The 25,258-nt window shown below is 36.7% G+C and overlaps 1 protein-coding gene and 2 non-coding genes across 3 annotated transcripts; all 3 read right to left on the bottom strand.

Annotated features, from left to right (window-relative positions):
* Positions 1 to 486: 486 nt before the first annotated feature.
* On the bottom strand, positions 487 to 5,478 carry LOC145048371 (DEAD-box ATP-dependent RNA helicase 20-like). Its single transcript, XM_078996833.1, has 14 exons — positions 5,085 to 5,478; positions 3,891 to 3,983; positions 3,616 to 3,780; positions 3,397 to 3,492; positions 3,018 to 3,092; positions 2,650 to 2,811; positions 2,339 to 2,419; positions 2,048 to 2,146; positions 1,832 to 1,927; positions 1,629 to 1,760; positions 1,471 to 1,545; positions 1,293 to 1,382; positions 1,084 to 1,158; positions 487 to 994 (listed from the first exon to the last, which is right to left on the bottom strand). The coding sequence occupies exons 1-14, from the start codon at positions 5,370 to 5,372 to the stop codon at positions 812 to 814; spliced, it is 1,710 nt and encodes a 569-aa protein (XP_078852959.1). The 5' UTR covers positions 5,373 to 5,478; the 3' UTR covers positions 487 to 811.
* Positions 5,479 to 18,648: 13,170 nt separating this feature from the next.
* On the bottom strand, positions 18,649 to 18,789 carry LOC144999316 (small nucleolar RNA snoR74). The gene has a single exon (XR_013660828.1). It is a non-coding gene; the product is annotated as a small nucleolar RNA snoR74 (small nucleolar RNA).
* Positions 18,790 to 18,934: 145 nt separating this feature from the next.
* On the bottom strand, positions 18,935 to 19,042 carry LOC144999313 (small nucleolar RNA snoR100). Its single transcript, XR_013660825.1, has one exon. It is a non-coding gene; the product is annotated as a small nucleolar RNA snoR100 (small nucleolar RNA).
* Positions 19,043 to 25,258: the final 6,216 nt, after the last annotated feature.

Here is a 25,258-nt window from a genome sequence, read left to right as displayed (position 1 = left end):
CACAAGTCACTATATTTTAGTTTTTTTTTTCAATTTTGATACAAAACGTAATGCCACCAAAAAGATAATACATCAGTATACCATGCTAGCATCATATCATCAAAGACTTATATTAACGAAAAACTAAGTTGACCAATTAAGTGGTTAACATCGCAAAAATTGGAGCAATATTAATACAACATCAAAATCAATTTTTTGTGAAAACAAAGTGATTTTTGTCAGATTTGTGCAATTCCACCTATGTCCCTCCCTAACTTCTAATTCCAGCTAGAAGCCCTTGATTCTTGATCAATAGTTGAACTTGAAATCAGTTTGTAAGTGTCTCGGCCTGAGGTCCTTACTGAACCTTTCCCAACAGATGTAATAGTATAGTTTTGTGGTGTAACTGAGCCTAATACACTAGTTATATATAAATAAAATTCAAAAAATGTTTCTGGCAACCACATTTCACCCTTACAAAAAAAAAAAAAATAATAAGTAAATAAATAGTCACCAAAAAGCATGGATGAGAAAGCAAAGTACATGTACATGAGACAAAATTGGAGGGATTTTGTTTTGTAGTTTATAAGTAGTAATAAAGCAAGTCCACGTCCTAAAAAAAAAAAACCAAGTTTGAAATGCAGATGCATCAGATTATACACAGCAGAGCAGCAGCCTATGGTATCTACCAACCTCTCTCTCTCAACCTACTTCACCTTCTTATTGCAATGCTATCACATTTCAATAATGAGATATCTTTTTTTTTCTTTTTCTTGTTTAAAACTCTAGTGGTACCGCAGAGTCATGGAAAAGTAGTAGAGACTTTACCACCTTAATCGTCCCATGCATCATCTGCAGAACCCTCATTCTTGATCATGGCATTGGGAGCCGGGGAAATCATGTACTTGTACTTGTCTTCCACATTTATGGATGATATTGTTGCTGGCAGCTTTGATTGTGCCATCCGAGCCTCTTTCTGTGCTGCTGCTGCTTCTCTCTCCTTCCTCCGTGCAACCTACATACACATCACCATCTCTTTATCATTATTATTATTCTATTCTCTTAAAATAAAAAGTGCATTTATTTATGTATGTATGTATGTACCTTGCCAGTGGCAAAAGCTACAGTGTTCCCAGATTGAACATCTGCTATTGCTTTCCTTATTTGCGATACAAGAAACTGAAATAAACACATGGTAATTTTTTTTAACCACATTTATTTACCACTATTAAAATTTCATTTGCTCAAAAGCAAATGTTGCGATTTCCAAAAGAAAAAAAAAAAAAAAGAAAAGAAAAGGGTAAAGGTAAAACCATATCACGGTCTGTATAGAATGAAGTAGCTCTTCCTGTTGATCCTGCACGCCCTGTCCTTCCAATTCGGTGCACATAGTCCTCCATTGTCTGAACTCAAACACAACCCAACACAGATAAATGCTGCTTACTTTTCCTTCCAATAACTATATTATAGTAATAGTAAGAAATACCATACCTTTGGGAGGTCCAGGTTTACTACATGAGCAACTCCTGTAACATCTAGACCCCTAGAGGCAACATCAGTAGCAACCTGCAGTGCAAATCCCAAACACACAAACAAAACTTATTAGTTATTGATTATTACTATTTATGAAATTGTGAGTTGTGACATACCAAGATGTTAGTGGGACCATGTCTAAAATCACGGAGAGCACCCTCTCTTTCGCTCTGAGTTCGGCCTCCATGAAGAGCAACAGCATTTAAACCCTGAGCTACCAAAGCTTCAGCTACTTCATCACACCTCGTCTACATCCACATCCAAACAATAAATAACCAATTTTCAATAATCATCAATCAGCAAAATACAAATACTTTACCTTCCGTTCAACAAATACAATTGTTAAGGGAAATGGGTGGCCTAATTTTTCAGCCAGTGCAGCCTCCTCAACAAGCAAAGATAGCAACCGATCAATCTGCAATTACAAGTACAAAATGTACATTAATTCCAAATGCTGCAGAGATTGGTATCAAAAGTAACTGAAATATATTATTATAAGTATGATTTAATGAACCTAAAATCAAAATTGGCATACCTTTTCACTTTCGGAAATCTTCTCCAATGTTTGGGATACATTCTCTGTTGGGCTGCTCACTTTTCCAACCTTCACTTGTACTGGATTTGTCAAATATTCCTGAAATTCATACCACACAAGGGAAGTTTAATTCATGAAACAATTTCACATAATATTAGGATCTACTACCAATATAAAGCTTCATTGTGCTGTGGAGATGATTTGTCATAAAATGCAATGGCTTTTTTTTATCATGATTAATAAAACATATAATTCAAAATGACCCAAAAGAGAATATAATATCAGATAAACCTGTGCTAATGCTTCAATCTCCACTGGCATAGTTGCACTGAACAGCAGTGTCTGATGCTTTTCTGGAAGATTATGCATCACCTAAAAATAAAACAAATTAAACCTTCTTCTGTTTATCATCAAATTACAAGACCCTATATGTGGGTGTGTGTATATATATGTATGTATATGTATATACATTACATACATACATTTGAAACGCACTTGGAATTTTAAATGCTACATATATAAAAGATATTTCAACAGCGCTTATTTTCCAAAAAGCAACTCTATGAAGTTGGCAATGGCATTGACATTAAAACACAATTTACCTCTCTTATTTGAGGTTCAAACCCCATATCAAGCATTCTATCTGCTTCATCAAGAACAACATATGAAATCCGTGTGAGAGATGTGTTTCCCTGTTGTAAATGATCAATAAATCTTCCAGGAGTAGCAACCACAATTTCCACTCCTGCCCTTAGCTCAGACCTCTATTAAACATCCACAAAACAAAATGCAAAAATATAAACTTCTGATGCATCTATAAAAACCCACAAGATAGTATATTGAAAGTTGTATAAAGCGACTCAAACAATTAACCACTAGTCAAAAAAAACATGAAAATTTGCTTCTTGCAACAGTTGTTTAGATAAAGAGTCATATAATCCACATAAAACACCAATGCAAAATCAGTCACCTGGTCAGCAATGTTTGTTCCACCCACAACGATTGCAGTTCTGAAAGACTCCACTGATTGACTGAAAGCTTTCACCTGTAACAACCCCATGAAACATGTAAACCTTCTATATTGGACATGCATATAATATAATCAAATCAAAAACACAAGTCAAAAGCAGTTTCAAGATTCACAATAAATTTATACTAATCACTAAAGCCCTCTTCAACATATAGATAATAGCTCAGAGTTTATGAAAAAGTAGTACAGTGTATGCAATAAGCAAAAAGGAATCTTTGATGAAGTCACTAGTTGTAATATTAAACACTTGAACTTTAACAAGTGTAGTGTTTATGAAGCTATGTAGAAGTGCATATAAATCAACCATAAGATACCTTACCTCTTTCTCTATCTGCTGTGCAAGCTCTCTGGTGGGAGCCAGCACTAGTGCTAAAGGACCATCTCCCCTCCGAACAGGAGGCTGAGCTATACAATGCTGCAAATGTGAAAGAAATAAACAGAAATGAAAAAACCACAAGTTATCACAAAAATAGTAGCTTATTGTATAAAATAATTTATTATAGCACAAGTATACTTGATGATTTTCATTAAGTGTTACCTGTATCATGGGTATTGTGAAAGCAGCAGTTTTACCACTGCCTGTTTCTGCACAGCCTAAAAGATCCCTTCCACTTAGAGCAACAGGCATTGCCTGGGCCTGTATAGAAGTAGGTGTTGTGTATTCATGAATAGCAATATCCTTCATGATGCTTGAGGCCAGACACTGCAGATGTTAGAGAAAATGCATTACATCAGTCATCAATTAGTGGAAATTAATCAAATAACATATTGTATGAGACAGAAAAGGCATGTCAAATATATTAATTTGGTTACCATATCTGTAAAGGATTCAATTGGTGCAGGTGCTGCAGGGGAGTCAGGAGTGACAGTAACATCAACATTGAGTCGTAATCTGACCTCTTCTATCTGTAGAATTATAAAAATAAAGAAAAAAAAAACATATTGTATATCTTAGCAAAATTAATAAAAACAAACTCCATAAAAGCTAGTGAAACATCAATGACAAGTAAACAGCCAACTGATCATCTTTCAATGAAAGTCATGCTTTATTGTGAAAAGTAATCATAAAACTATGACAGTAGTGAGCCCTCCATGTTTAACATATTTAACATGGAGGGGCTACTTGATTGACATAAGAGGTCCACAGTTTCAAATAGATACCACATAAACAAGATTTTATAAATGCACTTCTTTATCTCTGTTAACCATCATTTAAATTGTCATAGAAAATTTGACATTAACCATGCCCAACTTTTAGTTTTAAATCTCCTTTGAGTAAACCAAGTTGCCACCGAGTCTAGCTAACATAATGAGATAACATATTCTTCAAAGTGCATAACTTGGTTGTATGAAATCTCAAAACGAGTAAACATGTTATACTGTTTAAGGCACGCTTTAGTTCATTTTGTATAAGCACATAAGAGATTAAGATCCCTACCCTAACTCCTAAAGTCGACAATTAGCTGTCCTAGATCATAGATTGTGTACTAGCGTATTATCTTAATTGATTCTCCCTCTATGTACCAAAATCATAGATGTATCTGTTCATTTGGAGGAAACTTGGAGATTTTAAATCTCAAATTTATAGCATATATATGATAGAACCTAATAAATTTGTACATTTGGTGAGAATGCTAGAATTTTAGAGGATAACTTAAAAGGTTGAAACTCAACATGTGTCCCAAACTTCAAAACTGAGGAAGTAGTACTTATTATTTTTATTCTATGAAAAAATTATCACGTCTTTTGATAAACCAGATAATCGGAGACTCCAAATATGCTTCGTATGAATACAATCATTTCACGATTCAACTATAGAGACGCTTAAAAACTCTAAAAATGCCCTAAAACTGAAATTAAAACCAAAACAAGAAACAGTTATGCCGTAAGGATCATTTCATCTTTAACTAAGAGCGTTAGTTCTCAATCAATCTCATAACAGAAACAGTTATCACGCACAGTTGAAAAATAAACAAGTTTTCCTAAAAACAACGTCGAATACGTAACCTGCTCGGGTTTAAGACGTAGAACGCGTTCAGAAGGCTTCCATTGAGGAAGCACTACGTTAGGAACAGCGAGGGCTCTCGACGGTTGGATGTGGTTGTTGGCTGAGCTCCGTCTAGGAGTTGAATTAGAAAAGGCATTGTTGTTGGATTTAGAGTTAAGTTTGTGGTTTGTGGTGATGTTATCTACGTTTGTGGGGGTGGCGGTTGTGGTGGTGGTGGTGGTGGCTGTTGCTGTGGCGGTGACGGTGGCGGCGACTGACTTACGGAGGTGAGGAGGCACATAAGACATTGTTTGGATGGATGAGTGTGGAGAGTGTGTGTGTGTGTGTGTGTGTGTGTGAGAATTGGTCTGCTGCGGTTGATGTTCAATCTTAAGTCCGAATCTCAGCGAAGTACACATGCCATTAGGATTATCTCGGAACAGTATCTTGAAATTAGGGTTTATTTTTCAAAACTAAAAATATTTGGGGTATTTCAATCTCATTCTAAATTTCTAATCAACGAAAAAAAAAGTAAATAGCATAAAATTCATTATGTTTTACAAAAAAAATGAATTTGACACTTTTTATTATTATTTGTTTCAATTTAGTTATTAAGTTTCTTAACTTTTTGCAATGTTAATAGTTAATTATTTAACCGGTCAACCTAATTACACATTAACCATTTGACCGTACAATCCAATTTGATATGGTGTGTTAGACTTTGGCGACGTGATATCATGACATGATATTATTTTGTTATGTGGCGTTTAGTTGGTATGATCTGTCAAATTTTTAAAAAAAAAAAATAACAAAAGATACTAAATTTTTATTTTTTTCAATTTTAACACTAAGTTTTTTTTTTAATTTTGACACTTAATTTTTTAATTTTGACACTTAATTTTCGTTCAATATTGACTATTTTCCATTTGAAATCATATAAATATTTTTTTTACATTTGAAATTGTATAAATACATCTTTTTACATTTAAAAACCCTATTTTTAGTATAGATACAAGGTTATTACATGTAAACCATAATCTTATGTATAAATATGTATCATTCATATTATAATCGTATTTTTCATTAAATACGTAATTTTAATATGATCTTGGAGGTGCAGAGTGCACAGTCATGTAAGTTAATGCGATATCATGAACACGATGGTTTATGGTTGCTTTAATTACCAAGGGGTCGTTCTCGTTCTCTCTCTCTCTCTCTCTCTCTCTCTCTCTATATATATATATATATATATATATATATATATATGTGTGTGTGTGTGTGTGTGTGATTTTTGGTTCTTATAGATATATTTCTTCATTTAATGTTACTATGCAAAAATCTCGTTTCAAAGAACGTCAAACAAAGCAAGGTATTATGTGTTTCTGAATTTTAGATTTTGCATTAAATCGAAATTAAGTTTTTTTGGATCATCCCAAATATGGTTTTCGTGTTACTCCATGCATTATGGTCGAAAAGACAAATTTTGGAAGATGTTTTCACACACTAGGCATTCACAATGTCTAATCTACTACTTTTAACTAGGGGTGACAATTCTCAACTCAACCCCGACACGAAAATAGACAGGTTTGGGTTGAGATTTCCGACCTACCAACCCTTTTATTTCATGGGTCGGGATAGGTTACATGTTTTGATTCGCAAGTTAACCCAACTATATACATTATATTTAGGAAGGACTCTAAGCATATGAACTCGGCGAGTCAGTAGGCTGACTCAGCGAGTATGGTTGACCTGGGAGGTTGAATTTTGACCAGGACTTTGACTTTGACCAGCGTTGACTGTATTGACTTTCGGGGGTCAATTAGACTAAGGGTTGCATTGATATTGGTAGCTCGGAGAGCTAGTGGAGCAGGAGTTCAGAGAGTTATCGAGCAACAGCTAGAGGGGTTATCAGCAAGTTCAGCAAGAGCAGGTGAGTTTCCCTTTGTGTGAATGGGTCTAAGGCCACAATGCTGGCCCATGTAGATACAAGTAGGAAGACCCGGGGGTTAGCCCTAAGCACAGTATGCTAGTATGATATTCAGGACGAGGTCCAATGATAGCGGGCGGGTGCCCAAGGAATGGTTTATATGTTAGTTTATACTTGTTGTCTGTGTGATACATGTATGTGCCTAGTAGGGAGGTGAGTGTGGGCGAGGTCTCGTATCTCACCAATAGCAGAGTGTGGATGGTGTTCCACATCTCATTAGCAACAGAACAGGGGCGAGGCCCAAGTTAGGGAAAGAGTGAGTGTGGGTTGGGCCCGTATCTTACTATCAGTAAGGGCATGGACGGGGTTCCATGACTCATCAGTAGCAGGACAAGGGCGAGGCCCAAGATAGGCGAGGCCTCAGGACAGGATTTGTGAGTATATGTTAGCTTATGTGTTGTTATATGCTTATGTGCTATTATATGTTAGCGGGCGGGGCCCAGTGACAGACGAGGCCTAAGTTAGACAGATTTGTATCCGAGCGGGGCTCGAAGCCAGGCGAGGCCTGGAGCGGCGGGGCCGTTGTAGCGGGCGAGGCCCGAGGTAGGGGGCGAGGCCCAGAATAGCGGTCGTGGCCCAGCATGTGCAGTATGTGGTTATGCATGGTATGTGGTAGGGTGGGGAACTCACTAAGCTTCGTGCTTACGGTTTTCAGTTTTGGTTTCAGGTACTTCCGGTAGCGGAGGGAAGAGCTAGGGGTGATCGCATGGCACACACCATTGATTAGACAGCCTGGGAGTGTTTTACTTGATAACGAACATGTGTTTTGGAAATTAATACTCTGTTTATGTTTTGGATTGATGATTTTGCTTTAAGTAATGTTTTATTAAAAGAAATTTTTAGTCTTGGATTTTGGGACGTTACAAGTTGGTATAAGAGCCTTGGTTTGAGGGATTCGGACATGCTCTCGGGTGTGTCTGAACTCAAACTGAGGAATTGGTATAAAAGTTTTCAAAATGAAAAGACAGATTGTAAAAAAGAAAGTTTTGAGAAAGAAAACAATTTTTGAAAAGCAAAAAGAATTTTGAAAGAAAATAATTTTGATAAGAGAAAAGGGTGTGGTGCATGCAATCAGCCGAGCTCAAGTAAATACCCCAAAACACACATACAAGTTTATGTTATGAATATCGGTTAATAGAACAACATGCTAGATTAGGACTAAGGATCTAGGGAGGATGCCTTATGTGCCTATTATATGTGCCTTGAGTTGCATGATAGTGCTGATTAGATAGTAGTATGATAGCCTGTTTAGGTTATGCCTGATATTATGAGTTTGTTTTGCATGCTAGTACAGATTCTTGGTATGATATTATGATTGCTTGAGTATGTTATGGTTAGATTTTTCCCATTGTCTGAATGCTGCTTGCTTTGTGCATTGTGGGATTCCGAGTGATGGGAGTTAGTCATTAGGTGGATACGTCACGTCACATGTTATCAGGGTTGAATAATCTCAGAGTACTGGATTTGGCCCTATTGCGCAGCTCTTGTTTGAGTCCAACCGTTGTAGGGACGAGTCTTTTACTCGAAGGATTATCTGAGCCTCGTCACATATGATGGTATCCAAGTAATGGCTAATTGGCATCACAAGGAGTCCTTCAGCAGTTGAGGACTGGTTTGGTTTGAGTCAGAGGTTTCCCTAAGGCAAGCCTAGGATGAGGTAGTGTTGGGAGCAATAGTAGTAGAAAAGGGGCCTGGTGGAGTCGAAGCAGTTCTTGAGGCAAGTACGGATAGATGTGGAAGGTAGTATGAGCCCGTACTACTGAAAGCAGAGGATTCGTACTCGATTCGGGAGAGGCCGAGACAAGACCGGGAACCTAGTAGTGTGTGTGTTCGGTCTCGCAGCAGTGATAAGTATTCTGATAGTGGTTGTGTTATATTTTCAGCATGATGACATTGCGAGAGAGACCAGTAGGCAGATCAGGCGCCGGAGAGGGATCAGGCTCGGGTTCAGGAGCCGAGCCGCTTGAGGAGCGAATGAGGGAGTTGATATCAGTGGAGGTTACGCGCAGTATTCTAGACCAGACTCCTGTGATATTTGGCACGGTCAAGGAGGGTATATTGGAGATTTTGGATGAGAGGCTGGGAGCCTTCCGTACCGAGATGATGGCTTTGATGGGAGCACGTACTTTGACATTTCGAGAGTTCAGGGCTTGTGGGGCACCAGATTATCATGGGGCTAGGGACCCCATCACTAGCAGCAGATGGTTAGCTGATGTTGCCAACGCATTCCGTACGAGTCGGTGTCCCGAGGGGGACAAGGTCATATTCCCTTCCTATCTTCTGAAGGACAAAGCGAGGGATTGGTGGGAAGAGATTGGTCATGCTTTGGGTGATGATGTCGCGTTGGACGCGATGAGATGGGGTGATTTTTCAGCCAGGTTCAGGGCGGAGTTTTCGCCAATTATTGAGGTGCAGCAGTTGGCATGGGAGTTTCAGGATTTGACGCAGACCACTGAGACTGTGGTGGAGATCACTGTCAAGTTCAGGGAGAGGGCCCTTCTTGTTCCGCGGTATGTCGCGGATGAGGAGATGAAGAAGGCCCGATATCATGAGATGTTGAGGGCTGACATCAGGGAGTTCGTGAGCAGGTCCGGCTGTAAGACGCTGGAAGATATGATCTTTCCGGCTAGAGAGAGGGAGATTGACTTGGAGCATATTCGGAAGAGGAAGTCGGATGAGGTTCAGGTAGGCGCAGGCTCGGGCAAAAGGCCCAAAGGATCGGATTCGAGACCGAGGGATTATCAGGACCGCAACTGGTGCAAGAAGTGTGGCAGGGTGCACGGGGCACGTGCAGGAGTGGTAGTGGTGGTGAGTCTGGCTGCTTCAAGTGCGGCCAGACTGGTCATTTTAGCAGGGATTGTACTGCTACCACCACACATGGATCAGACTTGATATGTTTTCACTGTAATCAGCGGGGCATTAAGAAGGCCCAGTGCCCCAGTTTGTTTTTGGCAGGACGGGTGATGGCACCTGCCCCTGCAACTTTAAGGATCACAGACGGCCGTCAGGGCTGCACGGAGGCGCCTGCAGTAGGAGGCAGGGCTTTTCAGATGACTACCCTGGAGACGCAAGTAGTGCCGGACATTGCAGGTATGCGACTTCCGTTTTCAGTTCTTTTAATTGTGCATGATTATATTGTTATGGTTCTTCATCATTATCGGTATGGGTATTTTATTTTGTGCGGTTTTCTTGTGAACGAGTTATATGTCGTTTGCATACCTTGGATATTTGAATAGTAGTTAAGGGATGGGTTCTATTGTAGAAGGTTACTTAGGGTGCAGTAACTGTAGCATGCCTTGGAGGGACTTTGTATGTCTCGCTAGTTTGGAGCCGTATAAGTTTTAGAAATGGACTAGTTATATCCCTAGCTATGGTAAGCTTGGGGTCCCTCAACAGATTGATTATGGAATAGTAGCAAGGATCGGGGATTCTTTCGAGCATTGAGCAGTGAGGAGTAAGCAGGATTGAAGTGGGGGAGAACCCTCCGAGAGTACAAGGGCAAGAGCACGCAGATCCAGGATGAGTACGCAACCTCTAAGAAGGAAAAGAAGTAGTACAACGTTCGATGGATTGAAGAGTTCAGGGATGGGAGTTTGAGAAGCTCCCCATCAGTTAGTGCATGAATTGGTGATGGTTAGTACGTGGTTGAGAATTCAGGATGAAGGATTGCATGTAGGACTCGAGTGAGTCGGAAGGAGGATCTTGAGAACTGATAGCATGGGATGCTTTAGTGTTAGTAGTCGGTAGCAGAGGCAGCATGTAGAACATGGTAGAGCGGAGGGGGAGCCGCAGCTTCCTCCAGCAGCGGTCTGTGGTGGAAGGTGTTGTGAAACTGTGGGGCAGCCGTAGCATTCACCAGCATTCAGAGATGGAAGGTGATGTAAGACTGCGGGTAAGCCGTAGCATTCCATAGTAGCTTCGTTAGCGGAGTTAGGGCGAGGCCCTTATCTCCTAGTGATTAGATAGGGATCAGGAATGGGTAGTGGATGAGAATAGTAGGGAGTTGCATGTATCGCCCTAGAGAGGTGAGACCTTGGGAGAGGCCGCTTCAGGATGTAGTTGGGTGAGACCCGTGGGTGAGGCCCGTATGAGAGTAGCAGTATAGGTGAGACCTGAGAGCAGGGTTGCTCAGTAGTATGGTTGGGTGAGACCCGTGGGCGAGGCCCGTGAGAGAGTGCTTAGACAAGTGAGACTAGAAGGATAGAGGCGGGTGAGACCCGTGGGCGAGGCCCGTGAGTTTTAGTAGCATGGGTGAGACCTGGTAGGGATCGTAGTGTCGGATGGGGGATCGAGGATCACAGGATTGTAGTGCCTGAATAGCATAATAGATTGAGTAGTTATAGGTAGTCGCAGTTCTTCAAAAGTCGCTGGGAGCGACTAGGAGTTGTGTTGGGGATAGCAACCGGTGGGAGCCGGTAATCCAAATATTGATAGATTGATAGAGACCAGGATGGTCTTAGTTCATCCGGAAGGCAGATAAGGAATTGCAGAATTTTTTTGTTAGAAGCAGTGTTGATAGGCAGTCTATGGTGGAATTCAGTTAGTTGATCGAGGGGCGCTCAACACCAAGTTATGGTTGTAAGAAGGGTCCAGCGGACACTGGCGGTATAGACCCGTACTGGAGGTAGCGGGAGTAACAAATTGGGTGAAGGATAGGACCTTCACAGTGGCAAAGGAAATAGTTGGTTATGGAGATTCGCTTTGGGAAGGTAAGAAAACGCACAAGGAAAAAGGGGGTGAACCCCTATGGGTTCAATTGCGGTACTTGAAGAGTACCAGAAGGATTGTCGGTTGGGTAAATTGTGTTTCCAGAATGTGCAAGGTCAAGGTTGACCCGAGATTATTATCCGCAAGGATTAATGGTCTTCAGGAGGACCGGGAGAAAGGCAAACGAAGGTAGGCAGCGGGTGTTGGATTAATAGTAGGGTATTGGAAGCAGATCGCAGGCGGTGGGCCATAGCAAACTTCGAGGACGAAGTTTAGTTTAAGTGGGGGAGAGTTGTAAAACCCAAAGTCAGGAAGTCCAAGAAAGGAAAGGAAACCCTAAGTTTAAGGGACGACTGGTCGAGTCCAAGGAGGAACTCGGCGAGTCCGAGCGGGATCCCGGTCAAGGGGTAAGTGACCGACTCGGTGAGTCGGCCAAGGAGACTCGGCGAGTCTGGTCTGAACGAGGAAAACCCTAAATTCGGGACTTGGAGCCTATTTAAATGTCCCATTCCCTCCCCTAGGGTTCCTTTACTACCTCTTTCACCCAGAAAACCGAATCCTAAGCCCCATTGTTGCTCATTCAAGCTTCCACGCCATTTTTGGGTGATTTGAATGAAGAAGAAATAAGGGAATCATTGAAGCTTCAATGATTGGCCGTAGATATGGAGTTTGTGGAACCTTTCTGAGTTATTAAAGGTACTAAGTCGTTTCCTTCAGGTAGATCTATTCTAGTTGAGAGTTTTGGGGCTCTTTTAGCCATGATTAGTTATCTATTTGAGTTGGAAGCCAGATCTGAAGTTGCTACTTCGGATCTAAGCATACTTTGGCTTTGTGCAGCATAACGTATATGTCCTTGAGTTGATTATAGAGCCTCCTTGCCTTAAACCTTAGTTTATGGTGTGTTTAGCCTAGATCTCCTTCTCTACACGTAAAGTTTGCAACTTTACGTGAGGAATAGGCTTGGGAAGGGTAGATCTACAGTTTGGAGTCCATGCATGACTCAAAATCCCTCTGCATGTTTGAGGATCTGAATGGACTCGGCGAGTAGCATGAGGATTAGGAGCAACTCGACGAGTGGGGTGAACAGCTCGTCGAGTCAGATGAAGATTACCTTATACTCGGCGAGTCTGCTCTTGGACTCGGCGAGTTAGGTCGCGAAACCCCAAACCCTTCAAGTTAGGACTCGAATCAGTGAGTCGAGTGGAGACTCGGTGAGTCGGACAGGTCAGGACTCGGAAATCGGTAGACTCGACGATTCATGGACTGAATCGGCGAGTCAAGTCGCGAAAGGAAGGACTTTAAGCATATGAACTCGGCGAGTCAGTAGGCTGACTCGGCGAGTAGGGTTGACCTGGGAGGTTGACCTTGACCAGGACTTTGACTTTGACCAGCGTTGACTGTATTGACTTTCGGGGGTCAATTAGACTAAGGGTTGCATTGATATTGGTAGCTCGGAGAGCTAGTGGAGTAGGAGTTCAGAGAGTTGCCGAGTAGCAGCTAGAGGGGTTATCAGCAAGTTCAGCAAGAGCAGGTAAGTTTCCTTTTGTGTGAATGGGTCTAAGGCCACAATGTTGGCCCATATAGATACAAGTAGGAAGTTCAGCAAGAGCAGCAGCTAGAGGGGTTATCAGCAAGTTCAGCAAGAGCAGGTAAGTTTCCTTTTGTGTGAATGGGTCTAAGGCCACAATGTTGGCCCATATAGATACAAGTAGGAAGACCCGAGGGTTAGCCCTAAGCACAGTATGCTAGTATGATATTCAGGACGAGGTCCAATGATAGCGGGCGGGTGCCCAAGGAATGGTTTATATGTTAGTTTATACTTGTTGTCTGTGTGATACATATATGTGCCTGGTAGGGAGGTGAGCGTGGGCGAGGTCTCGTATCTCACCAATAGCAGAGTGTGGATGGTGTTCCACATCTCATTAGCAGGAGAACAGGGGCGAGGCCCAAGTTAGGGAAAGAGTGGGTGTGGGTTGGGCCCGTATATTACTATCAGTAAGGGCATGTATGGGGTTCCATGACTCATCAGTAGCAGGACAAGGGCGAGGCACAAGATAGGCGAGGCCTCATGACAAGATTTGTGAGTATATGTTAGCTTATGTGTTGTTATATGCTTATGTGCTATTATATGTTAGCGGGCAGGGCCCAGTGACAGGCGAGGCCTAAGTTAGACAGATCTGTATCCGAGCGGGGCTCGAAGCCAGGCGAGGCCTGGAGCGGCGAGGCCGTTGTAGCGGGTGAGACCCGAGGTAGGGGGCGAGGCCCAGAATAGCGGGCGTGGCCCAGCATGTGCAGTATGTGGTTGTGCATGGTATGTGGTAGGGTGGGGAACTCACTAAGCTTCATGCTTACAGTTTTCAGTTTTGGTTTCAAGTACTTCCAGTAGCGGAGGAAAGAGCTCTGGGTGATCGCATGGCACACACAGTTGATTAGACAGTCTGTGAGTGTTTTACTCTGATAACGAACATGTGTTTTGGAAATTAATACTCTATTTATGTTTTGGATAATGATTTTGCTTTAAGCAATGTTTTATTAAAAGAAATTTTTAGTCTTGAATTTTGGGACGTTACAACATTGTTATCTCGATTTAGCTTCATGGGTTGCTTTGATTCGATATCTTCTTAGTGTGATTTCAACTTCAACTTCACCATCATGGGTCGCTTTGACTCGAGACTGAGATGCCCTATGTTTCCTATGCACATTTCTTCTCATTTGTACATATTCAAATCGCAACCCCTTATTCCTTATGTTCTCGAATTAGAAATTTGTATGTAACTGAGCTTCAACATTTGGGTGATGAGGATTATTTAAAATGAAATTTTCTATCAATTAGTAGATACAACTATTAATCCTTCCTTGTGCACTCTAGCTTTCAGAAATTCCATGGGCTGATAGGAAAAAAAATCAGAGAAAGGGATAAACGTTGTTCTGTTTTTTTTAACCGGTAAAAGGACGAACTTATTCAATGGAGGAAAAGCTAGATCTTAGCTTACAACAAACGAAGATTCAACGCAAGCCCTTAAGCAAACGTTGTTGTGTTGTTTATTGGAAGAGAAGATTCAACCGAGTTCAAGGAAGTCTCCACAACATCTGAATAGAAACCTTCATGTGCGAAAGAATTAAGTGCCTTCATCACAAAACGTTCTTCAGGTTTGTTGTATTTAGAAACATCCTTCGATCCAGGCTGAATAACTTCCTGAAGATGTGCTTTATCTAATCGAGTCTTGAAAGAAAATAGGATTTCAAATTTAACACAATGAGCAAGGATCGTGTCAAAGGCAAGCCAATCTTACGTGTGTTAGGAGGAAGCTTCTGTTGTGTGTGTGTGTGTGTGTGAGAGAGAGAGAGAGAGTGAGTGAGTGAGAGAGAGAGTGTGTGTGAGAGAGATAGAGTGAGAGAGAGAGAGGCCCATTTGTATATTATTTTATTCTTATTTTTTTTTAAAATAAGTGAAAACATCATAAATGGTGTATGTGGTAGTGAAATGACGAAAATAACTTTCAGGTAACGGACAAAACTTAACAAAGTTAGCAATAAGGATCAATCGACAAAAGTTTTGAAAGCACATGGACCGACTATGACGTTTCTAAACCACGAGGACTAAACTTCAGATTTGGAAAAACCACAGGGACCATTTATGATGTTTTTTCTATTTAAATTGTTAACCCTTAAATACTTGAACTCTTTTTGTTAATACTCTAAAGACTTGTTAGACCGAATTCCACAAACAAAGATATTTGCTTTCAAAGTGATTAAAATGGTTTTAAAAATATAAATTCAAAAGAATGTGTTTCAATTGTATTGATTTACTTAACAATAGCTTAATTAGCTATTAGAAAGTTTCATATCAACCATTAATTAGAAAAAAAAAATGTTCGATTTGGAGCAAAAATAAAATAAAGTGTCAAAATTAAAAAATAAAATAAAAATAAGACTTGGTATCAAAATTGTAAAAAGTAACAAGTTAGTATCTTTTGTGCCACTTGTTTTCAAATTGTTACACTCATAGTGTCATATAACCAAATATTATCATGTCAAAATATCATGTCATCAAAAACCGACACATCATCATGACATGTCAGCAGGTAACCGGATTGACCGGTCAAATGGTCCACATTGCAAAAAATTTAAAAACTTAATGAGTAAATTGAAAAAAATGTGCAGTGTCAAAATTGATTTTTTATGAAAAAATTGTGACATTTGTGCAATTTAACCCCCCCCCCCCCTAAAAAAAACAAAAAACAAAAGAAAACTTTAAAAATGGTTCTTATGTTTTTTCTTTTAATCTAAAAATTGTTTAAAGTTAAACTTTTTATGGTTTTGGTCCCTCAATATAACAGACGTAAAAAAATGTGTTAAAGTACATCACATGCATCAAAGAATAGGGACAAGTTTGTTCGTTATCTATCCTTTCACATTGGATGTCTAAATAAATATGTTAGGTCTTTATTGTCTTCATTTTTCACCCTGCACATAGTTCATAACGTCTGGATCTACTCCATCTTCCTACTTACTATGCTTGTTCGATTAAAAAAAGTTCATATGGTGTTGTGTTTTTATGGCAGAGTAGCAATTATGTGTACATTATGGACATCAAACCAATGGTGGTAGCAAATTTCATGTTTTCCCTAATGAGGTAAATTTTTTAAAAAGAAATAAAGAGTAAAATTTTAAATTTAATTTTCCTATTTCTTATTTTGAAGGCTTCCAAATGTTGTTTTGTAGGATAGATTGATCATCCAATATGTATAAGGTAGGTTTTGATCATACCAGGTTTATTAAGAAACATTTGTTGGTTTTTATTCAAAAATTAGTTTTAAAAACTCAAAGATAAGAACAAAAGCGTTTATAATTTGAATAACATGACGGAATTAATAAAAAATATGATGGATTATACATTAATAATGTGTCAGAATGTATTGATGATGTATTGTTTAGATTAATTATATGTATGGGTTGGATACAACTCTACTATTCAGAAATAAATAAACTATTTCAACAGAGAACTCTACTATTCAGAAATAGACAAACTATTTCAACAGACAAAGATCTTTAAGATTCAACTAAGTCTTAAAACACTCAAAACATATTGTTTATTACATACATACTAATGCCCTATAGGCTCAAAAGAACCGATTACATAATTGAATTATAATCGTATGATTGCAAGACCACAAACATATTTATTTTATTTGTAATATTTCTATTTATCGTTATCGGTAGTATATATGTTATGTGTTGATAACGTTATATGTCATGTATTAATAGATAAAGTGTCATATATAGAATGTAACAGTAAGATGTCACATAAAGTGTCTACTCCTCTATGGTATAGGGGACTATGTTATAAATATGTTTGCAATCATACAATCGCGGATTGCAATTCAATAATCATACAATTGCGGATTGCAATTCAATTGCTCTTTTGAGCCTATAAATAAGATTTTTGCCCATATGGAATAAATAAAAGTTTTTTTAATGTTTAAAACTTGAATTGATCTCAAAGTTCTTCATCTATTGATTCTATTTCTGAATACCAGAACATCTATCCCAATTATCCAAAACCATACATATAATCATCCATATACCCAATATAATTCATCATCAAGATCATTATAAGTCAGGTATACTTCATCATAAATTTTATTAATCCCGTGTTGTGGAAATTTTGGTTTCAGAGCATGTGCCCAATACAGACCCACCTAACCAAGATACGAGAGTTTTTATGACAACACATTATAGAATCCTTCTAGTTCTTTGTCCGTTACAATCAGTATTACCGTAAATGATCTTTCCAAAATGTTTTCCATGTTCATAACAGTCTAGAGGGCAAAATTCGTTTTCATAGTGGTAAGTGCAAGGAGTTGTATATTTGAATCTTTCTTTTCATGTTTCAAGATGTTCTTCCTAATGAAGAGGGAAACAATAGAAGCTGAAACCAGCTTGCTGCAGCTAGCTGAGGTTAAGTGGTCCAGTTCCTTTTTATCTATGTCTTCTTTTTTTAATTGACCACCCCCAATCTTTCTGTTAACAAAATTATTAGGTCACCTGAGTTTCAGATTATAATTTCTATGTTGATCAGGAACTCGATGCCTAATTTATTCGAGGGCAATATCCCAAATGAAATCGAAATGTTAGGCAATTTGCAAAAAGTTCAATTATTCATAAACAATTTGAGTGTAGATCATATCTGTTTGTTTTTGTTTGTGTAAAAAATAAAAAGTAGTTTTCATAGTCTTCCGACTTATATGTATGATTTAGTTTTATTAATTTGAGTCTACACAGTTTGAGAGCAGATTCACACACAACATCAAAGATGCAGCAGATCATTCAACTGAAAACAAATATTAAAAGTGTTTAATTAAAATTATGGTTAATTTTATTCAATCTTAACTTTGGAAAACGTAAGAAATTGATCGAAAGACATAATCATCAGGGAAAGAAAAAAGGTTCAAGAGTGAGATTTTTAGATAGAAAAATAATACGATTCATTTGAATTTTTATTATCGATAAAGTCATCAGGATTTGCTCCATCGTCAACAAACACCATATAACCTCAACACCACTTCAAGCAAGCTCTTCCCACCAGAATCACAACCACAAACTTGTTCCCCTCTTATCTTCAAAAGAGTACCATAGTAAAACCTAAACTAACTTTGTTATGTAATTCGTTATTAACTTTTTCTGTGACATAGTATTACAAAACAAACAGGTATTATCATTCTTTTAACTTATTATTATTGTGGATTTTAAATTTCAAATCCTACGATTTCTGTAAATTACTAAAAAAAATTTACAAATAAAAAAAACCACTCAATATACGGTTAAACAATCTAACACCATAAGGCGTATATGGTAAATTATATGATGTATATAGATATTTTACAAAAAAATATAGCTTCGTTTACTGAACCTTGTCCATCATGTAAGAATTCAAGAGGTTCACCCAATAACGATGCCCAGCTCTATTTCCCTGATGTTTACGAGAGATCGATTCACAATATAATTTGGCAATAGATCCCTGCTTTTATACATCAGGTTAAAACACTTTTAATTTTAGCAAAAAGTTATAATAACTACTGTTTAATTTACACAAATCTAACATTAGAGAATAGGAATCAATAGGTAATTTGAAGATTGTAGAAGACATAAACGGCAGAAGCAGTTTATTTATAAAAATGTAGGTTTAATCCAGGCCCCCAAATCAGAAAAAATCAGTGGGAGCAGACATGACGACCTAAAAGTTACTTAATCTCCGTGCACATTACCATGCTACCTTCATCACATATATCCAGAGCATCGGCTTATTTGTACACGGATCCATTGATTCCTTGACGTAAGAAAATTGAAGAGGCAAACATCAAAAGAAAAAAAAAAAAAAAAAAAAAAAAACATATGAATCAAAAATCGAAATTCAATGATCTGTGAAGAAACAAAAACAAAATAATAGCGGCCAGAAATGAAGAAAGGATAATTAAATATGAAATCGCCCAAGAAGATGAAAGAAATCTGACATACAAACATCGGCCGTCGATGCTTGTATATATAAGCATAATATATACGATAGATGGGTTAGGGTTTCTAATATCAAGCCCAAAATACCCCCCTCGGGCCTTAAATGGAAGTTAGATGCATTTTTATCACACACAAAAAGGGTGTCCCTTAGGCTTACATTAGTTTTTATATTTTTATAATTTTCATTTTTGGATTAAGATGTGGTAAATGGTTTATTATGAGTTTTTTTTTTTAATTTAAATTTCAATAAAAAAAAATTGTAATATTCATACTAAATTTAAAAATAGCACAAAATTAAAAATCACATTATAGACATTCTAAAAAAAAGGACATGAAATTAAAAATTATATTAAAAAAAAAAAAAAACAGTGCAATTTGCGGTTTACCTTATATTTTTCATGAATCGACTGTTTCGCCGTTTTAGCCATCTCTTGATATTCGGGGTCGAGGTGTCTCACATCTTACATTGACAACATTCTATGAGACGGATGGTTTCAGTCATATGCCTCTCGAAAGTTGAATTCAACTATGTTATTTGTGTCATCATTTCCTTTTATCTAGCTGAACGCTTGGTTCCAACTGACGAACTTGAAGATGTCGCTTTCCTTTTTCCTTTTACTCGAGCTTTTGTTTTGTCATCTCCCATTGGAGGAGGAAGCGGGCGTATTTCTTCGGTGTCATCGTTATCATTATTAAGATTAACCCTTACGTGACCATCCAATGAGACTTGTTGTGATCTCGAATATGAAGATGTCCGGCTTCTTTTTGACTGATTAACAATTTCTTCATGTGTTGCAAGGTCTCAACACATAATGCTTCTTTTGATACCCTCCCACACATGAATAAACTAAAAAGGCTTTAGCATATAATCTAGGAACGTAGCGTGTGTTTTTTTTTTCAACAAACTCGCTTCACTTTCTCCGCTATCCCATTGTTTTTCAAGGTTTGTATAAATTCCATTCCAATGTGTCACGAGTTTGTTCATAAGATTTCATTTCGAGTTACATTGGTCGGAGGTCCGATGATCTAGATCTCGACACATTCCCTTACGAAATCGCTCCGTGATACGTAACCAAAATTGATCACGATATTTACCATTTCCCATGTCACCATATTCTGATATGTCGACCCATGCATTTGCTAACTTAACTTCTTCTTTTTGTGTCCATTTTCTCGTATCGGCTTTCCCTTTCTTTTGTTGTTGAGGTGGTGGTTGTTGTTGTTGTTGTTGTTCGTTTTCGGAATAAAAAACAATTTCGGTTGAAGGTTTGAAAGGCGATTGTGATGGAAATTAGGTTTCAGGTGGTTGGGTTTGGGGTTGAGAATGGAAATGGAATTGTTAGGGCATTTGGAATTGTGAATAATAGTTAGGAACACCATCGATTTGGGGCCGGTACGGTGGTGGTGATGTGGATCGTAGTCGAAAAGTGTGAAAGAATTGTTAACATTTTAGTTTGGAGCATTTTGTTTAGAATAATTTGGATTGTTGGAAGACATTTTCATTGAAAAATGTCTGTAAATAGTGTATAGTGTAAGTTAAATTTTAGAAAAATGAATTGTATATATAGTAGAGTTGTTTTTTTAATAAAGAAATAAAATATGTCATATAGTCATTGCCAACTCTTTAGCAATGTTCACTTCTCCAAACGGTCACAATTTCAATTTTGCAGTCGATAGAAAGCCATCGCCGGTATTACACTTGCGGTAAACTGAAGTCACACCCCGGTGTTCACCGGGGGATAATTAAGCCACGTTGCGGCTCGCTGTTCACCAGGGGATAATTAAGCCACGTTGGATACAACTGGTATTTCAGGTACAACACCGTTACGCCTTATTAGTGATTAGGCCGACAGCATGTTAATTTTCGAGAAAATTATACATAAGTTTTAAAAATCGGTCTTTTAGTTGAACTGGTATAATGATCAGTTTCTAGTTCGACTGTCGGGTCAACCGGCTTCTATAATTTTCATTTTTTTTCTTATCTACTACAGATACATACATAAATTAAAATTTTGATTTTTTCTTATCTACTATACATACACACATAAATTAAAATTTTGATGTCTACAAATTCAAACATTAAAAATACACATATAAACAGGTTGTAGATCAACTTAAATACAGTAAAATAACACATAATTATAAGTTTTACATTTGTTCACATATACAAAAAAAATAATAATAAAGTATATATAACCGACACAAAATATATTTTTAGACAAATACCAATACATCAAAAAACTTCAAAAAATTTACTATATGTTTTATCTAAACATATGTGAAAATATCACATAAGTTCATTGTGCATAATGGTTATTTTCCATGTGTTTTTATTCAGTTTAATCGGTTCAACCAGATTTTTGTAGAAATTGGTTGGTTCGTTCGGGTTCAAAAATAGTCATAAAACCTAGGGATGAGCATCGGAACCGGGTACCCGCTTTTGGAACCGAAACCGCCTCGGAACTGCCGGTTTTGGGACGGAAACCGCCTTAGGCGGTTCCGGTTCCGGTTCCGGTTCCTAAAGTTATGGAACCGCCTTAAGCGGTTCCGGTTCCGGTTCTCGTTTTTTCGGAACCGCTACCCGCTGGGTACCCGCTGGAACCGGTTTATATATATATATATATATACTAGGTTAAAACCCGTGGAACCCACGGGTGCTGTTTTTGAATTGAATTTAAAAATTAATTATTTAATAAAATATTATATCAATAATCCTGATAACTTATAAATTGTAATATTGAATATTTAAATAATTTTTTTATTGGTAATTATTTAATTACTAACTAAATGGGAAGTATTTAATTAGGAATGAAGATTTTTGAAAACTATTTTTTTTATTCATCATTCTAATTGGACATATGCAGATGATACAATACCAATGTGTGTAATGAAATTAACATAAAATACAACAATACGTAATTATAAAAAAATACAGTAATATGATGGATTAAGTGTGATTTCCTAAAATTGAATAAAACGACGTTACAAAAAAGTTGGCTACAAATTTCGAAAAACTTCCTTATAAACAACATTGGAAGTTTTATTTCTGAGTTTGCCATCTTTATCTAAAATTAATAATTTTAATCCCTCTCTACTCTGAACTCTAGATAAGGCAACATACAATTGTCCATGTGAAAAAACTGGATCTTTCAGAAACAGACCAACTTTTGACAACGATTGTCCTTGACTTTTGTTAATAGTCATTGCAAAACATACAGCCAAAGGAAACTGTCTTATTGTGAATTTGAAGGGAATCTTTTTTTCTGATGGAGTTAAAGACATTCTTGGAATAAAAGTCCGATTTCCAATATTAGTTCCAGTTATTATACGTGCCTCAATAACACGTTTGCCCAATGATAACACCTGTAATCTTGTGCCGTTACATAAGCCGTTTTTCTGATCAATATTTCTCAGTAACATTACTGGAACACCAATTTTTAAAACTAATTTATGATTTGGTAAACCAGATACTTTGAGTCCATTTAATACATCAGGAGAGTATAGATTTGCATCAAATTGATCATGGAGAAATTCGGATTCACATATGCAGTCTGAACTTAAATATTCAACTTGATCTCCTGGAAACTTCTTAAGTAACTTAAATTATATATATATATATATATATATATATATATATATATATATATATATATATATATATATATATAATTTCATATAAAGGTGTGTTACTTAGACCGGTTTAAAATATATTGGTATGATTTTGTCCGTCTTTGGTCCGAATTGATTTGATTTAGATCAAACTAAATTGTGGTTTTGTCAAAAAAAGTTAACAAAATTAATGCGACCGCGTTACCCGCTCCCGGAACCGGAACTGCCGGTTCTGGGACTGGTTCCAAACATTTAAGAACTGCCTAGAGCGGTTCCGGTTCCGGTTCTAACTTTCTAGGAACCGCCGGTTCCAGTTCCGGTTTCGGTTTTCGCCAAATGAGGCGGGTACCCGCCTACGCTCATCCCTAATAAAACCTGTGATAGTTGCACTGCTATCTTTCCTGGTTTCCGGTCCAATCAGTCTGACCGGCTGACCCAAACTGTTATGATAGAACTTGTAAAAAACCGTTGTGATAGAACTTGTAAAAAACCGTTTGTACCAGTTTATTGGTTGTGGATAATTGAATTTCACTTAACCCATTAAAAACAATTCATTCCCAAAGCAAAATTGAAAAACTTGATTGATCAGGTTATCCGAATTATACATAACTTCGAAGGTCGACGCACACCACAATCATATGTAAGAAAATCCCCAGTTGTATACTAGGTTATAACTTATATACTATATGGTTAATAAAACTAAAAACAACATTAAAAGTTTAAAAAAAAACATAATATTAACAATGGATTTGCAAACATATACAGACGATTGAAATTACAAATGAATATGTAATTTAAGCAATGTTCTAAATAACGTGAAACGTGGCTTGACGGCAATGTCAAACCTAAGTCTTGGCGAGCCATGCCGTTTTTCAAAACGTGATAATTTTACATATATTAAAAAAAGATAAATCATATAGTTATAGGATTATGTCAAATATATCAGGTTTCTAGAAGTGTTATATTATCGTTTAATATAAAAAAATTAACAAACAAATCAATTGTTTTAGGCCCAATTAGAAAAAAAAAAAAAAAACATTGCGATTTGGAAAAAAAACTCACATCATAACGCGATAGTGCGTTTTGACACGTTATTTGGTCGACACGCTTAACAAAACCGTCTTAGACGTTTTCATAGCAGCTATACCACGTCTCGCACCATAACACGCGTTTTAGAACCATAAATTTAAGTAATAAATCAATAATATTCAAAATGATAAGAAATATTAAATAGGAATTAATAAAAAGAAGATATAAAATAAAAGTAAGTAAACATTAAATTTTTCTAAAAACATAGATATTTCCAATAGAATGCTAAAAGTTTTCCAATAGAATATGAATAAATGGGTGCTTAAATAAAACAATATTATTCAAAATAACAAACATAAACTGACATAAATCATATATTTTCAAATATTTAATGGAATTTAGATAAATATATATTTAAGTAGTAAAACAATATTGTTCAAATTAACAAACAGAACGTATATAAATCATACAATTCAAAAGTTTATTTCATTTTTTTTTGTATACAACATACGATGGAATTTAGATAAATTAACTTTGGGAAGTAGTCTTTTGATGTAAATCCAAATCGCTAGTTGAGTAATACAAAAAAGATTTCTCTATGTCAATTGTCATAATGTTATGTGAATCGGAAGTATGTTGTAATAGTATAAGTATCTATATCCTTTTTAATGAATGAAATAATTTTGTTGCTTATCATTCTTTTACTATCATTCGTTTACATATTATGATACATGTTATTTTTTGGTAAATTTATATTAAATTATATCCATGTGTTATTTATTGTTTTATTTTATTTTATTAAACTAGGTGTGAAATCAATGTATTACATGAGTTTATTTAAAAAAATAAATATGAAATTTTAACAATTAGAGAAATTTGAATTTATAAGAAAAATGAGAAAATTTTTGAACAATTAAAATTAATGAGACTTTAATATATTGAATACGTTACATATATAAATTCTTTCTAATAAATATCTTACTTATATATTACCTTATATATTAAATATGAAATTTTTATTTAATAAAATGAAAAATACAATAAAATGACAAATGAAAAATATAAAATATAAAATTCAAAAATGATAGAAAATGACATGTGTCAAAATGAGAGAGAAGAGGACATGTGACAAAACAATTTTGATTTATTAGGGATGATTTCATATAGTAGTTAAATAAATTTAATAAATATATATTCAATTCATTAATGCTTATAATATTTAAATTTCTAAATTGAATCAGATTATTTTGATTGTTTATTTATTATAATTATTAGTTTAAATTTAAAAGTTAAGTAAACACTTCAATTTTAATAATTAAATATTTTTTTCTTATAAGTTTAAACTTT

This window comes from Lactuca saligna, chromosome 5 (assembly GCF_052625555.1).
Source record: "Lactuca saligna cultivar CGN05327 chromosome 5, ASM5262555v1, whole genome shotgun sequence".
NCBI classification, from domain to species: Eukaryota; Viridiplantae; Streptophyta; class Magnoliopsida; order Asterales; family Asteraceae; genus Lactuca; species Lactuca saligna.
This window is presented reverse-complemented; position numbering and strand designations above follow the sequence as displayed.